Here is a 13,376-nt window from a genome sequence, read left to right as displayed (position 1 = left end):
GTAAGTTGCAGGATCTTGTATTACGGAACAAGTAAAGAGACTTGCCGGTAAACGAGATTGAAATAGGTTTACGGATACCGACGATCGAATCTCGGGCAAGTAACATACCGAAGGACAAAGGGAATGACATACGGGATTATATGAATCCTTGGCACTGAGGTTCAAACGATAAGATCTTCGTAGAATATGTAGGATCCAATATGGGCATCCAGGTCCCGCTATTGGATATTGACCGAGGAGTCTCTCGGGTCATGTCTACATAGTTCTCGAACTCGCAGGGTCTGCACACTTAAGGTTCGACGTTGTTTTATGCGTATTTGAGTTATATGGTTGGTTACCGGATGTTGTTCGGAGTCCCGGATGAGATCACGGACGTCATGAGGGTTTCCGGAATAGTCCGGAAACGAAGATTGATATATAGGATGACCTCATTTGATTACCGGAAGGTTTTCGGAGTTACCGGGAATGTATCGGGAATGACGAATGGGTTCCGGGAGTTCACCGGGGGGGGCAACCCACCCCGGGGAAGCCCATAGGCCTTCAGGGTGGCACACCAGCCCTTAGTGGGCTGGTGGGACAGCCCAAAACGGCCCTATGCGCCAAGAAGAAAAAATCAAGAGAAAAAAAAAGGAGGAGGTGGGAAGGAAGGGGGACTCCCTCCCACCAAACCAAGTCCAACTCGGTTTGGAGGGGGGGGAGTCCTCCCCCCTTGGACTCGGCCGACCCCCTTGGGGCTCCTTGAGCCCCAAGGAAAGGTCCCCTCCCTCCCACCTATATATACGGAGGTTTTAGGGCTGATTTGAGACGACTTTTCCACGACAGCCCGACCACATACCTCCACGGTTTTTCCTCTAGATCGCGTTTCTGCGGAGCTCGGGCGGAGCCCTGCTGAGACAAGGTCATCACCAACCTCCGGAGCGCCGTCACGCTGCCGGAGAACTCTTCTACCTCTCCGTCTCTCTTGCTGGATCAAGAAGGCCGAGATCATCGTCGAGCTGTACGTGTGCTGAACGCGGAGGTGCCGTCCGTTCAATACTAAATCGTGGGGCTGATCGCGGGATTGTTCGCGGGGCGGATCGAGGGACGTGAGGATGTTCCATTACATCAACCGCGTTCACTAACGCTTATGCTGTACGATCTACAAGGGTACGTAGATCACTCATCCCCTCTCGTAGATGGACATCACCATGATAGGTCTTCATGCGCGTAGGAAATTTTTTGTTTCCCATGCGACGTTCCCCAACAAAATCGATGTGATGACACTGGTTCGGTGGTAGGCTTCAAGGGTGCTTGCCGGAGAAGAAGACGGGGCCTCGCTGGAGGAGATCGTCGGGGTAGGATTTCCGATGACAACGAGGAGGTTGGGAAAAAGAAAGGAGAATGACGCGGGGATGAGAAAGAGATAACGTGATGGGTCCTGCCGATTTGATTCGCTATAGCCACAAGCAAGTGGACGAGACCGTCCGAAGCGTTCGACCGGCGCATCGGTTGAAAAAGTTCACCTACTTTTTTCATCAAAACTTTAAAACCTAAAAAATTATAAAGATTTAGACCACTTTTAAGAGGTCCGCTCTTAGAGCATCTCCAACAGCGGCGCAAAAAGGCGCGCACGCTAAACATGCATTTTACCGCGCGCGGGACAGATTGGCGCGCTCCAGCGGCGACGGGAAAACCGCGCGCGCGGGAACCGCTTGCGTGCGCGCGCGAAAAGGCGACAGCTCGCGCGCCATTTTTGTGGCGCCGCGTCCCGCGCGCCCATAAAAGGCAGCGCGCTGCCGCTTCCTCGCGCCACCGCTCCACGCGCTCTCTCTCCCTCTGCCTCTCGCGCCGTCGCCCGAGCGCGCTCTCTCTTCCTCTGCCTCTCGCGTCGCCGCCGCCGCCGACGCGCCACCATGCCGCCGCGCCGCCGTTCTGCGTCGGGCTACCGCGGCGTCCGCCAGCGCCCGAACGGCGGGTTCTACGCCGAGATACGCTCCGGCGATCTCCGGCTTAGCCTCGGAACCTACGACACGGCGCACGAGGCCGCCCGCGCGTTCGACGCGGCTGCGTGGCGCCTAGGCAGGCCGCGCCTCCAAATGAATTTCCCGGACGTCCACACGCTCCAGCAGGCGTTAGACCTCGCCCCGCCGCCTCGTCTAAACTCCGCACAAGACCGTGCGGAGCACACTGCGCTGCAGCGCCGCCTCCTCGTCGCCCAGGAGGACGAGCGGGTCATGGCGGAGTGGCGCCGGCGCCACCCGGAGGACGTCGCCTACGAGCAAGAATATTGGGAACGACGCCGCGAGGAGCGGTTGGACAGGCGTCGTCGGAAGGCATTGGCGTGTGCGCAAGCCGACCTCGTCAATGTAGGCGGGAGGTCCTTCTTCACTGAAGAATATGAGCGTTTGTTTGACATCTCGCTGTCAACCTGTGACGACACCAACGAGATGATGATGGTGCAGATGACTGAAGCGATTAGGATTACTTTTTTTGTTTTCGAACTATCTAGCACCGAACTATCTATCTATGTTTTCGAACTACCTATCTAGTTGCAATATATGTAAAATAACTTTATATCGTTTTTATTTTAATGCAATCTACTTTAAAAAAATGTTGTGCGCGCGCTGCATTTTTGGGCACTGCTGGAGCGGCGCGCGCTGTGCATTATAGCGCGGTTGTTGGAGCCAGCGTCTATCTCCGCGCTAAACCAGTCGAAGCGCGCGCGGCAAACGTCTTTTTTGAACGCGGCACTTAACGCGACTATTGGAGATGCTGCTACACATTAATACTATCCCCGTTTCCCCCACTTCTATCGATCCCTCTCATCCGCCGCCTTCCTTCTGCCTGTCTCGCTAGCACCGAGCTCGCCTCCTCGACACTGCGCTCCTTTCCCCTCGCCAGACCTGGCTGCGTCCCCACCGTCCTTGACCCCTCCCACCCCTCCTCCTTGCCCGCGTCCACTCCGTGGGCAGACTGCCCGGATCTCCGCGATCAGATCGCCGGGACACCCCTCCCCTTGAGCATCTGGCGTCCTGACCTCGCCGGACTCCTCATTCTCGGACTCAGGTGGAGTCCGCCGCCGCCGCCTCCTCCTCCCCCTTAGGCTTCCTGATTAAATGCTGGTTAGCCTCTAGTCTGCTGGTAAGAATAAATTCTGTATGCTGCTAAGTTGTCACCATTTACCATCCTTGCAATTATGCTGTGAATAACAGATTCATGCACACTATATGTTGGCCCTCCTTTCGCTGAAATTGATATGTTTTACTTCTCGCTGGAATTTTTTTTTTGACTTATGTTAGAGAGGCGCTGCAGATAACTTTGAAAAGATGAACTAATGATGCCAACAGAAAACCATAACATGCCTATTCTCTTCAGCGCTGTTTGCTTATACAAATGCTTAGCATGATCTAGGTTTTCGTTTTTTGATGTTTTATTTTTCAAGTAAAGGATAACTAGTTGAGAGAGCAGCCATCCCAGTTGTTGTAATGTGTGGGCACATGATGTTCATGTGATATAGCTACTCAATCAAACCTGAGATCTGTCTATCACTATGATGGTTCAAATTTCTCTAATCAGCCGAGGATGACAATTATAGTGAAACCTGGCCGCATCCTTCTAGTACTCACCCGTAACCGTCGGTTTAGGGATTTTACTTTCTGCACTCTTTTGTTAGCATTTTAGCCTTTTGGTCTTGTAAGACAGTTGTAGATCTTGTGGTGCCCAGGTTTCATGGTAATGGAAACCACAGGATTAGGGCTATGCAACCGACATTTGGTGGAGCGGAGAAAATTTATGGAAGGCCCTATGAAGGGGCGAGGGGCAGGGGTCGAATCCATCTGGGAATAGCGAAATCCAGCGAGAAGGCAAATTCCAGGGAAGCTGAGGTTTTTGGCTTCGATTGTGACGGCCGCAGGCCCGCAGCTGCTGGAGTGCTGAAGCCATAATTGCCTGGTTTGGAACAGACAGGAGATCGGCGAGGGGGTACAGTGAAGGGTTTGCTTGGGGAAGTGGGAACCAGTCCACCAGCCAAATCGAGTCTTAGTGGATTCCCACTGGACAGGAACAAACATGTGAAATTGTGATGGAGAAGGAGAAGAGGAGAGTGGATGAGTGGAGTACTATGGTGTGTGACAACTGGTTCTCAACTGAGCTGGGTATGATTAGCCTAAAAAACCTGTGTCACACTATCAAGCCAGACACTGCATGGAGACTTCGTTTCCCTCAATTAAAAAAAAGCAGTAGACGAATTTTTTTCCCCCTAGCGGCGGCTAGGGTTTTCTATCCTTACGGCGTCTCCCCACCGTAAGTTCACCAGAGCCGGCGATCCCGTCGTTTCCACCGTGTGCGTCCTGCCTCCCCCGCCCCCACACCCTCCCTTCCCAGCCACCCCTCCATACCCCCGTTGTTCTGTTGGTGCTGAAGGAAACCCTAGACGCTAACCATGGCAGCGGCGTCAGATGCGTTTTCTTCGACGAACTGTGATTTCCAAGGGAAAGATGATGACCTTGGTGATTTCTTTGACAAGTTAGATCTCCATGAGGATGAGTTTGACGATGTTGTGGTTGAGGAGGAAGCCCCCGAGTTGCTGGAGGAGGTTCGTTGGGTTGCTCTTGCTAGGGTTCAGACTTTGAAGACGTTCAGCCAAACTGCGTTTTACAAGGACATGCGGGCTGCATGGAATTGTTCCCAGCAAGTGCGGTTCCGGCCGATAGGACCGAATCTGTTTGTCGTCCAAGTGTATTGCCTAGGGGATTGGGACCGCATCATGCAACAGGGTCCATGGCTCTTCCGTAACATGGCTGTTCTTCTGGCTCCTTACGATGGATTCAATAAAGCTGAAGAGGTTCCGATAGTGTATATGCCTATCTGGTTATAGATACACAAGTTGCCGGACGGTTATTCTAGACATGCTCTCATTGTTAAATTGCTTCGCAGTGCAGGAGATGTTCTTGAGACCAGAATTAATGAGAACTCCAGAGGTGACTATGTCCGAGTTAGAGTGAATCATGATATCCGGAAGCCACTGACCAAGTCCGTTAGTATTGTCAAGGACAAAACCCGCAACGTTTTTGCAGTAAGATATGAGAAGCTAGCAAGGTTTTGTAGTGCCTGTGGTATCATAGGGCATGAACACAAGGAGTGTGGTAATGGCGTGTTCGAGGAGAAGGATCTTAAATTTGGAGCCTACCTATACGCTGATCACCTAGTTCGTGGTAGACCGAATAGGGAGGACCTGTCTGCGAACAAGGCAAATATCAACCCGTCTGCTCCCAAGTCTGTGATGAGCAAAGAAGAACAGGTGGCGAAGGGGGAGAATAAAGCATCTAGCCCGATTAAAACCACCCAGCCTAGTGACATGGACTTGGATGAGTCCTCCCGTAAGCGTCTGAATGGGAATGATGGTGTTGTTATACCAGGGGCTGATGGATCGTTTACTCCAAGGGGGAAGGTTTTGTTGCTTACGGATGGCCAAGGAGCCGATGCCCAGGAGGAGCCATGCAATACCGTATGTAGTAAAAGAGCGAAGGTGGGAGGTGAAATTTTAGCTTCTGACGATACTCCGGCGGGCTCCCTCGAGGAGTGCCGCCAGTCCCAATGAGTCACCTAGTCTGGAACTACCGGGGGGTGGGGAACCGTCGGACAGTTCGTGAAGTTCGGGCTCTTGTAAAAGCCCATTCCCCAAGCTTGGTCTTTCTTGCTGAAACAAGACAGCCAAGTGTTAAAGTGGAAAAGATGAAATGGAAACTGGGATTAAAAGGCTTCTGTGGGGTGGATTCGGAGGGCCGTGGAGGGGACCTTGCACTATTCTGGGATGAATCACTACATGTGACAGTACTGGAGTCGTGTAAGCGGTATATTGATGTGGCTGTCGTGGATAATGGAGCTGGGAAGAGCTGGAGATCCACCTTTGTGTACGGAGAACCAAGGGTGGAGCACCGTCAACGTATGTGGGATCACTTGGTCCGGCTAAAGGGAACCTCGGCCCTCCCGTGGGTGGTTTGTGGTGACTTTAATGAAGCTTTGTGGCAACACGAGCATCTCTCGAGGACTAGCAGAGGAGAAAGTCAAATGGAGGCGTTTAGAGATACCCTGATGCTATGTGAATTGGTGGACTTAGGTTTCTCCGGAGTGCCTTATACCTTTGATAATGGTCAGAATGGACAAGGCAATGTGAGAGTTCGGTTAGACCGGGCATGTGCATGTGATGACTGGAGGGAGTTATTTCCGTACGTGAGGGTGCAACACCTCGTTTCCCCCAGGTCCGATCACTGCCCCATTTTGCTGTACCTGGATGCATCGGATGATCATCGCCGTAGGGGGTCGCCGAAATATGAGATTATGTGGGAACGTGACCCAAAGCTACCAGATATTATTTCCAAAGCATGGGCTAGATCCCGACCGGGCGGTGATTTGGGTAATGTGTCAGCTTCTCTGAAAACTGTTATGGCTGACCTTCGTACGTGGAGTAAGGAAAACTTCGGGCAGATGGAGAAACAAGTTGCGACGCTTCAAAAGGAGCTTGAAAACCTACAGCTAAATGATGCTGATCGAGTACTAATTCGTCAGAAGATGCAACAGCTAGATGAGCTCCTCTACCGAGAAGAGATGATGTGGCTGCAGCGTAGTCGGATTGTTTGGCTAAAGGAGGGTGACCGCAATACAAAATATTTCCATCGGCAAGCAGTCTGGCGAGTGAGGAGAAATAACATCCGCAGATTACAGAAAGAGGATGGCTCGTGGTGCAATTCTCCCTCGGAGATGGAGCGGATGGCTGCCTCTTATTTTAAGGAGGTATATACGAAAGACCCAACTTTAGATCCGGTGGCTGTCCTGGATGTTTTGGAGCCAAAGGTGTCGGCAGATACAAATGAGCACCTGCTTGTTCCCTATTCTGACACTGAGATCTCTGATGCCTTATTCCAGATTAGACCATTAAAGGCACCTGGTCCTGATGGCTTTCCGTCTCGCTTTTACCAGAGGAATTGGAGTTGTATGAAGGAGGAAATCATTAAGGCGGTAAGACAATTTTTTGTTACTGGGCATATGCCAGAGGGAGTGAATGATACATGCATTGTTCTGATTCCAAAAGTCCAACACCCGTCATCTTTGAAGGATTTTTGGCCAATCTCGCTTTGCAATGTCATATACAAAATTGTCTCTAAATGCATGGTTAATAGGCTACGTCCTTGCCTTTCAGAGCTGATTTCAGAAAATCAAAGCGCCTTCATCCGAGGACGATTGATCTCGGATAATTCAATAATTGCGTTCGAATGTATCCATCATATCCAGTCCTCCCCTGGGAGTACAGATTTTTGTGCTTACAAGCTTGATCTCTCGAAGGCTTATGATCGAGTGGACTGGGACTATTTGGAGCTTGCACTTTTGAAATGGGGTTTTGCGCCAAGGTGGGTTGCTCTGGTTATGGAATGTGTGAGGTCTGTGAGATATTCAGTTAAATTTAATGGCAGACTATTGCAGCAATTTTCACCGACCCGTGGCATACAACAAGGTGATCCTTTATCGCCTTTCCTGTTCCTCTTTGTGGCGGATTCCCTGTCATCTCTCTTACATGTGGCTGGCCAACAACGAGGGTTAGAAGCTATAAAAATTTGTAGGCGTGCACCTGCTATTTCTCATCTACTATTTGCTGATGATTCCTTGCTATTCTTTCGTGCTTCTGCTGAGTCGGCGACGATTGTGAAGGATGTGTTGAACACTTATGCGTCAGTGACGAGTCAACTTATAAACCCCTCTAAGTGTTCCATCCTGTTTGCTGAGAGTTGTTCTACTCAGGTTGCGGAAGATGTCAAACAGATTCTGGGTGTCACACAACAAGCTTTTGAACCTAAATATCTGGGTCTCCCAGTTCCAGAAGGATGTATGCATAAGGGGCGATTTGAGTCATTGCAATCCAGATTAAGCAAGTGTTTGGTTGACTGGAGTGAACGATATTCATCCTTTGCCAGCAAGGAGGTGCTCATCAAGGCCGTTGCTCAAGCCATTCCGGTATATGTAATGAGTATCTTCAAGCTACCGCTCTGTGTGTGTGATGATTTAACAAAAATGATGAGACAGTACTGGTGGGGGGTGGAAAATGGGAAGAAAAAGATGTCATGGATTGTTTGGGAACGGATGTCTCTTTCTAAGTCTCAAGGCGGGTTGGGTTTCCGAGATATGCGTGCTTACAACCAATCCTTGTTAGCCAAACAAGCCTGGAGGCTTCTTACTGTTCCGGACTCGCTCTGTGCAAAACTACTACGTGCAAAGTATTTCCCTAATGGCAATCTGGTTGATACGGTGTTTCCTGCTAGCTCCTCGGCGGTGTGGAAGGGTATTGAGTATGGGTTGGAATTGGTGAAACAAGGTATGATCTGGAGGGTTGGAAATGGTGCAAACATACGTGTCTGGAGGGATCCGTGGATTCCTAGGGGTCCTCCTTTCACTCCTATTCTGCCAAAGCGCAATTGTCGCCTTAACAAAGTAAAGGATTTTCTGGACGGTTACGGCAACTGGAGGATTGGGTTGCTGCAACAATACTTTTGCCCGGCTGATGTTGATTCCATTATGAAGATCAGAACCTCTCCACGCCAACTGGATGATTTTGTGTCATGGCCTTGGGACAGATCAGGTAATCTGACGGTCAAGAGTGCGTATCTTTTTGCAATGTCAACCTGTTGGGATCAAATCAACCCACGTGCTTCTTTGTCAGCCCCATCGGGTGGCCGGCCGTTGTGGAAACTGGTCTGGAATGCGGCTGCACCTCCAAAGATGCAGCACTTTGCCTGGCAGGTGATCTCCGGTTCACTCCCTACACTAGCTGAGAAATACCGGAGACATATAGGAACAACCGTTGTCTGTGCCCTATGTGGACGTGAGGAGACATCATTTCATGCTCTGCTGGTATGTCCTAATGCCGCAAGTCTATGGGATTCAATGCAAAGATCATGGCCGCTGCCGAACAGGACTGATATCGTATGTACCGGGCCTGAGTGGTTGCTACACCTGCTGATGGAGTCACAAGAACTAATCCGGAGCAGGATCATCATGGTGCTATGACGGATTTGGCATTTGAGGAATGAGATCATACATGGCAAAATTATTCCCCCGTTGGACATTTCATGCTCGTTTCTGTCAAGCTACTACAACTCCTACAAATACATAGCAATGAGTGTTGAGGAGGTTTTGAAAGGTAAAACCCCGATCACGGTATCTGCAAACACAATGGTAATCCCCACATCTCGGCCATGTAAGCCATGGCCAGCTCCGGCGGTGCAGGTTGTGGCTTTATCGGTGGATGGGTCAGCAGGCGCTGGTATGATTCTTCGAGACAACAAAGGGACTGTTATCTTTGCTTCCTATCGCAAATTGTTCCATTGCAACGACGCCCTTGAAGCAGAATTGCAAGCGATGAAAGAAGGGCTACAGTTGGCGGTGGTCCACTCTCAATCCACTATCGTTCTCCAAGCTGATTGTGCTGTGGCTCTCAAGATGAGTGCGGAGGAGTCCTTTGATAGATCGGCCTACGGTAATCTAGTTTCGGAGATTAGGAGGCATTTCCTGGATAGGGTTGTTATTCCAATTAAAATTAGTCGAGAACAAAATAGAGTTGCTCATTGTTTAGCAAACTATGGTAGATGTGGTGATAGCACTGCTTGTTGGTTGGGCCAGCCACCTCCATGTATTACCAAATTAGTTGCTGAAGATTGTAAGTCTATACCTTTGGAATAAAACCCTATGTTTCATCGCAAAAAAAAAAGCCAGACACTGCATGGATCTCATGCCTCACACTATCAAGCCAGACACTGCATGGATCTCATGTCTCACACTATCAAGCCAGACACTGCATGGATCTTATAGTAACCTATCATATACGAATCCCACTAATTCTCTAAAGCACATCGAGAGCGATGCATGTCCACATGGGAATCCAAGTTAAAAATTAATTACAAGGCGTCAAGAGTCTCTGAATTACCAATAGCTAATATTGTCAACATCGTCTCCCATTTCCCAAGTGAACTTACATATGTATCAAACTGTCCCTAAGTCAGACAACAAACATATGTATAATTGGGCCTGCTATAGCCAATACTTGGGAGGAAAGCAATGTATAATTGGGCTAACATGGTTCTTGATTAGAGGGCAATCAACACTATCATCATCAGTGTAGGATATGTGATGGTCAAGCCTTTTAATCTGGATCAGTGACCTGTAAAGAGGCAGGGAGTTGATTATGATTATGATTGGTATCTAACGATGACATTGGTTTGGCCCATATAGGCTGCCTGCTTTGTAGTTGCTTGTACTTTCAGTTCCATGGACCATATGTCTTGAAATGAATCTTCTCATGGCACCCTATGAGTAAAATGCAATTCATACCGTTCATCTTGGGAGATCGACTGGTTGTTGAGTTATTGTTAGTTGTCCTACTAGAATACTCAAATGTTGTTCTGTTTGTGATGGGTTGAGGACTTGTTGTGGAGATCATTTTGTGTAACATATGCTGTTCTAGGTTCAGAATATGGGTGTGTGGTTATATAATCTCTGGTTCAGAGCAACCCAAAGCATGCTGTAGTTTACTTTGCACGATCTATTTCTCTTTCTTATTACAGGATGTAAATAACTTGCAAAGAAAGTTGCTTCTGAGCTATTTTTCCTTTTATGTCTGTTTATGCAATTCGTGTCTTACTCGGTGTTTGTTTTTGCAGGCTGATTAAAAACAAGTAACTTTGTTGATCCTGTGCGCAAGAAGTAATGATCCGGCCCAGCTCCAAGGAGTCACTAAATTATGACAACAATAGCCAGAAAGTTTATCCTCAACCCATTGATATGAATCAGAACATGGGCAGTATGATTGGAAGGATATTCAACAACATATCCTCTTTAAAGGCTGCATATATTCAGCTGCAGGAAGCTCACACCCCATATGACCCGGACAAGATACAAACTGCTGATAAGCTTGTCATAGATGAGCTCACGAGCCTTTCAGAACTCAAGCATACTTACAGAGAGAGAAATCCTAAGCCAGTAGCAGCATCACCTCAAGATTCACGCTTGCTTTCTGAAATACAGGAGCAGCAGAACTTGTTAAAGACATACGAGGTCATGGTAAAGAAGTTCCAGTCCCAGATCCAGAACAGAGATACTGAGATTACCCACTTACAGCAGCAAACCGATGAGGCCAAACATCGGAAAACAAAACTGGAGAAGAAATTGAAGCAAAGGGGCTTACTTAACAAGGAATCAGAGGAATCTGATGAAGAGGAGAGCTACTTCTCTGTTGAGCTGACACCAAGTTTGTTTACATCTACTGCTGATAATGCATACCAATCAATACATGAGTTCTCAAAGCCCTTGATCAACATGATGAAAGCTGCAGGTTGGGATCTTGATGCTGCTGCTAACGCAATTGAACCTGATGTAGTTTACACAAGGAGAGCTCACAAGAAGTATGCATTTGAGTCCTATATCTGCCAGAGAATCTTCAGTGGTTTCCATCAAGAGAACTTCTCGATTGACGCTGCTAATGCTACTGTTTCCAATGAGGCTTTCTTCCATCAATTCCTTGCAGTACGAGCCATGGATCCTTTGGATGTATTGAGCCAAAACCCAGATTCAGTTTTCGGAAAGTTCTGCAGAAGCAAATACCTATTACTTGTGCACCCAAAGATGGAAGGTTCTTTCTTTGGCAACATGGATCAGAGAAACTACGTCATGAGCGGTGGGCATCCAAGGACACCTTTCTATCAGGCATTTCTTAAGTTGGCGAAGTCCATATGGTTGTTGCACAGGCTGGCCTACTCTTTCGACCCAAAGGTCAGGGTCTTCCAAGTGAAGAAGGGAAGCGAGTTCTCGGAGATTCACATGGAAAGCATCGTGAAGAACATCATCTTGGATGAGAATGCCGAGAGGCCTCGAGTCGACTTGATGGTGATGCCTGGTTTCTTGATCGGGACTAGCGTCATACAGTCTCGAGTGTACCTTTCTGGTGTAAAATGTGCCGACTGAAAGTGTTAGGGTTGCCTGAGAAGATTCTGGGTATTTCACACATCATGCAAGATTATCGTATGTCGTATGCAAATACTGCCTCTCCAAAATGTTATTTCGTACGAAATGTGGTAGCTACACCTTTTTGCAAAAACATACTGTACTAGTATGGTTTGGTCATTTGAGGACTGTAATGTGTGCTTTCTTTGTTTTGTAATGTAATGTAATGTAAATCCTGCCCCAACATTTGGTCTACATATAAATTAAAACATTTGGTCTACATATGGTGACTGTACAGCCATTTGCAAACTGGCATTCAGCTCCTCCATGTGGTGCCTAATCTGGCTTTTCTACTGCCAAATGATGATGGTAGTATTTTGTTTGGCTTTTGTACTGCCTAATAATGATGGTAGTATTTTGTTTGTTTTATACTGAACTTGTAGCCAATGTGTAACGGAATGGCTATATTTAATATCAAATTATGACTAAATTTGTACCAAATTCGAAAACTATTTGTTGAATTTGGAAAAAAAAATACTACCCGGTCGGCCTCTGGTGGGCTGAAGGGGGACTTGTTTGCCGGCGGGAGGCCGAAGAGGGCCGGTCGGCCCCTGGGTGACCGAAGAGCGGGCTGTCGGCCTGAGGCTGGCCAAAGAGCACCCGTTGGCCTCGAGGAGGCCGAAGAGCCCTTGGATAAGGCCCCCCTCCTTTCTCCTTTCACAATTCTTTTTGCCCTCCCCGCTCTTCAGGCTCCCCAGCTCCACCTCCCGTTGCTCTCTGGTGCTTCCACCCCCGCGCCGATCTCTTTGCTCGTCCATCCATTTTCGTATCCAACCCGCGTAAACAATAGATCAGGGCTCTCTCCACAGGCGTACGGTATTTTTTTTGCTTCCAACTCAATCAAATGTCAACTTTCAACTCGGTTGTCGATTCGGTTCTTATTGATGACCGTTAGTTTGCAGGTAAATGGCTTGCCCATTTTGTCGAGCTCCAGGTGGCCCTTGTTCTTCCTTTGATTCCGGTGCATCTGTATTCACTATTGTGCTGGATCGTCGATGTTCAAGGCGTGTTGTAAGATTCTATATCTTGTTTATTTGACCGTGGCATATGGTTGATGTTGTTTTGGTTGGAATGTATTCGAATGCCTTTGTTTATATGATTATGATGTTTGTTTCCATTCTTGTTGTAGTATGTTCCGTGCAGTGTTAGATCACATCTTGCTCGGTACATTGAGGAGTGCAGAGCTTTAGCTATTCGCAGGGGTGACACATATATTGATCTTGCTCTTCACAACAGCGAGGGTAACTTATACCATGTTCTGTTTAGACATGGTCCGACGAGCACTAAATTCCATGGTTCTTACGTGGGAGGAACTTGTGAATGATTATGGTCTCCGTCATCGTGACATGATG

General features: G+C 48.3%; 1 protein-coding gene across 1 annotated transcript; it reads left to right on the top strand.

Annotated features, from left to right (window-relative positions):
- The first annotated feature begins 2,790 nt into the window (after positions 1–2,790).
- Positions 2,791–12,244, top strand: LOC123401813 (protein GRAVITROPIC IN THE LIGHT 1-like). The gene is made up of 2 exons (XM_045095662.1): positions 2,791–3,120; positions 10,686–12,244. Exon 2 carries the CDS (start codon positions 10,732–10,734, stop codon positions 11,983–11,985), a length of 1,254 nt encoding a protein of 417 aa, XP_044951597.1. The 5' UTR covers positions 2,791–3,120; positions 10,686–10,731; the 3' UTR covers positions 11,986–12,244.
- The last annotated feature ends 1,132 nt before the right edge of the window (positions 12,245–13,376 follow it).

This window comes from Hordeum vulgare, chromosome 6H, assembly GCF_904849725.1.
Source record: "Hordeum vulgare subsp. vulgare chromosome 6H, MorexV3_pseudomolecules_assembly, whole genome shotgun sequence".
NCBI classification, from domain to species: Eukaryota; Viridiplantae; Streptophyta; class Magnoliopsida; order Poales; family Poaceae; genus Hordeum; species Hordeum vulgare.
The sequence above is the reverse complement of the archived record's forward strand: the minus strand, read 5'-3'. Positions and strand labels throughout refer to the sequence as shown.

Excerpts from the sequence above, each read along its gene's own strand:
- LOC123401813 (XM_045095662.1), top strand. The coding sequence starts at position 10,732 with ATGATCCGGCCCAGCTCCAAGGAGTCACTAAATTATGACAACAATAGC.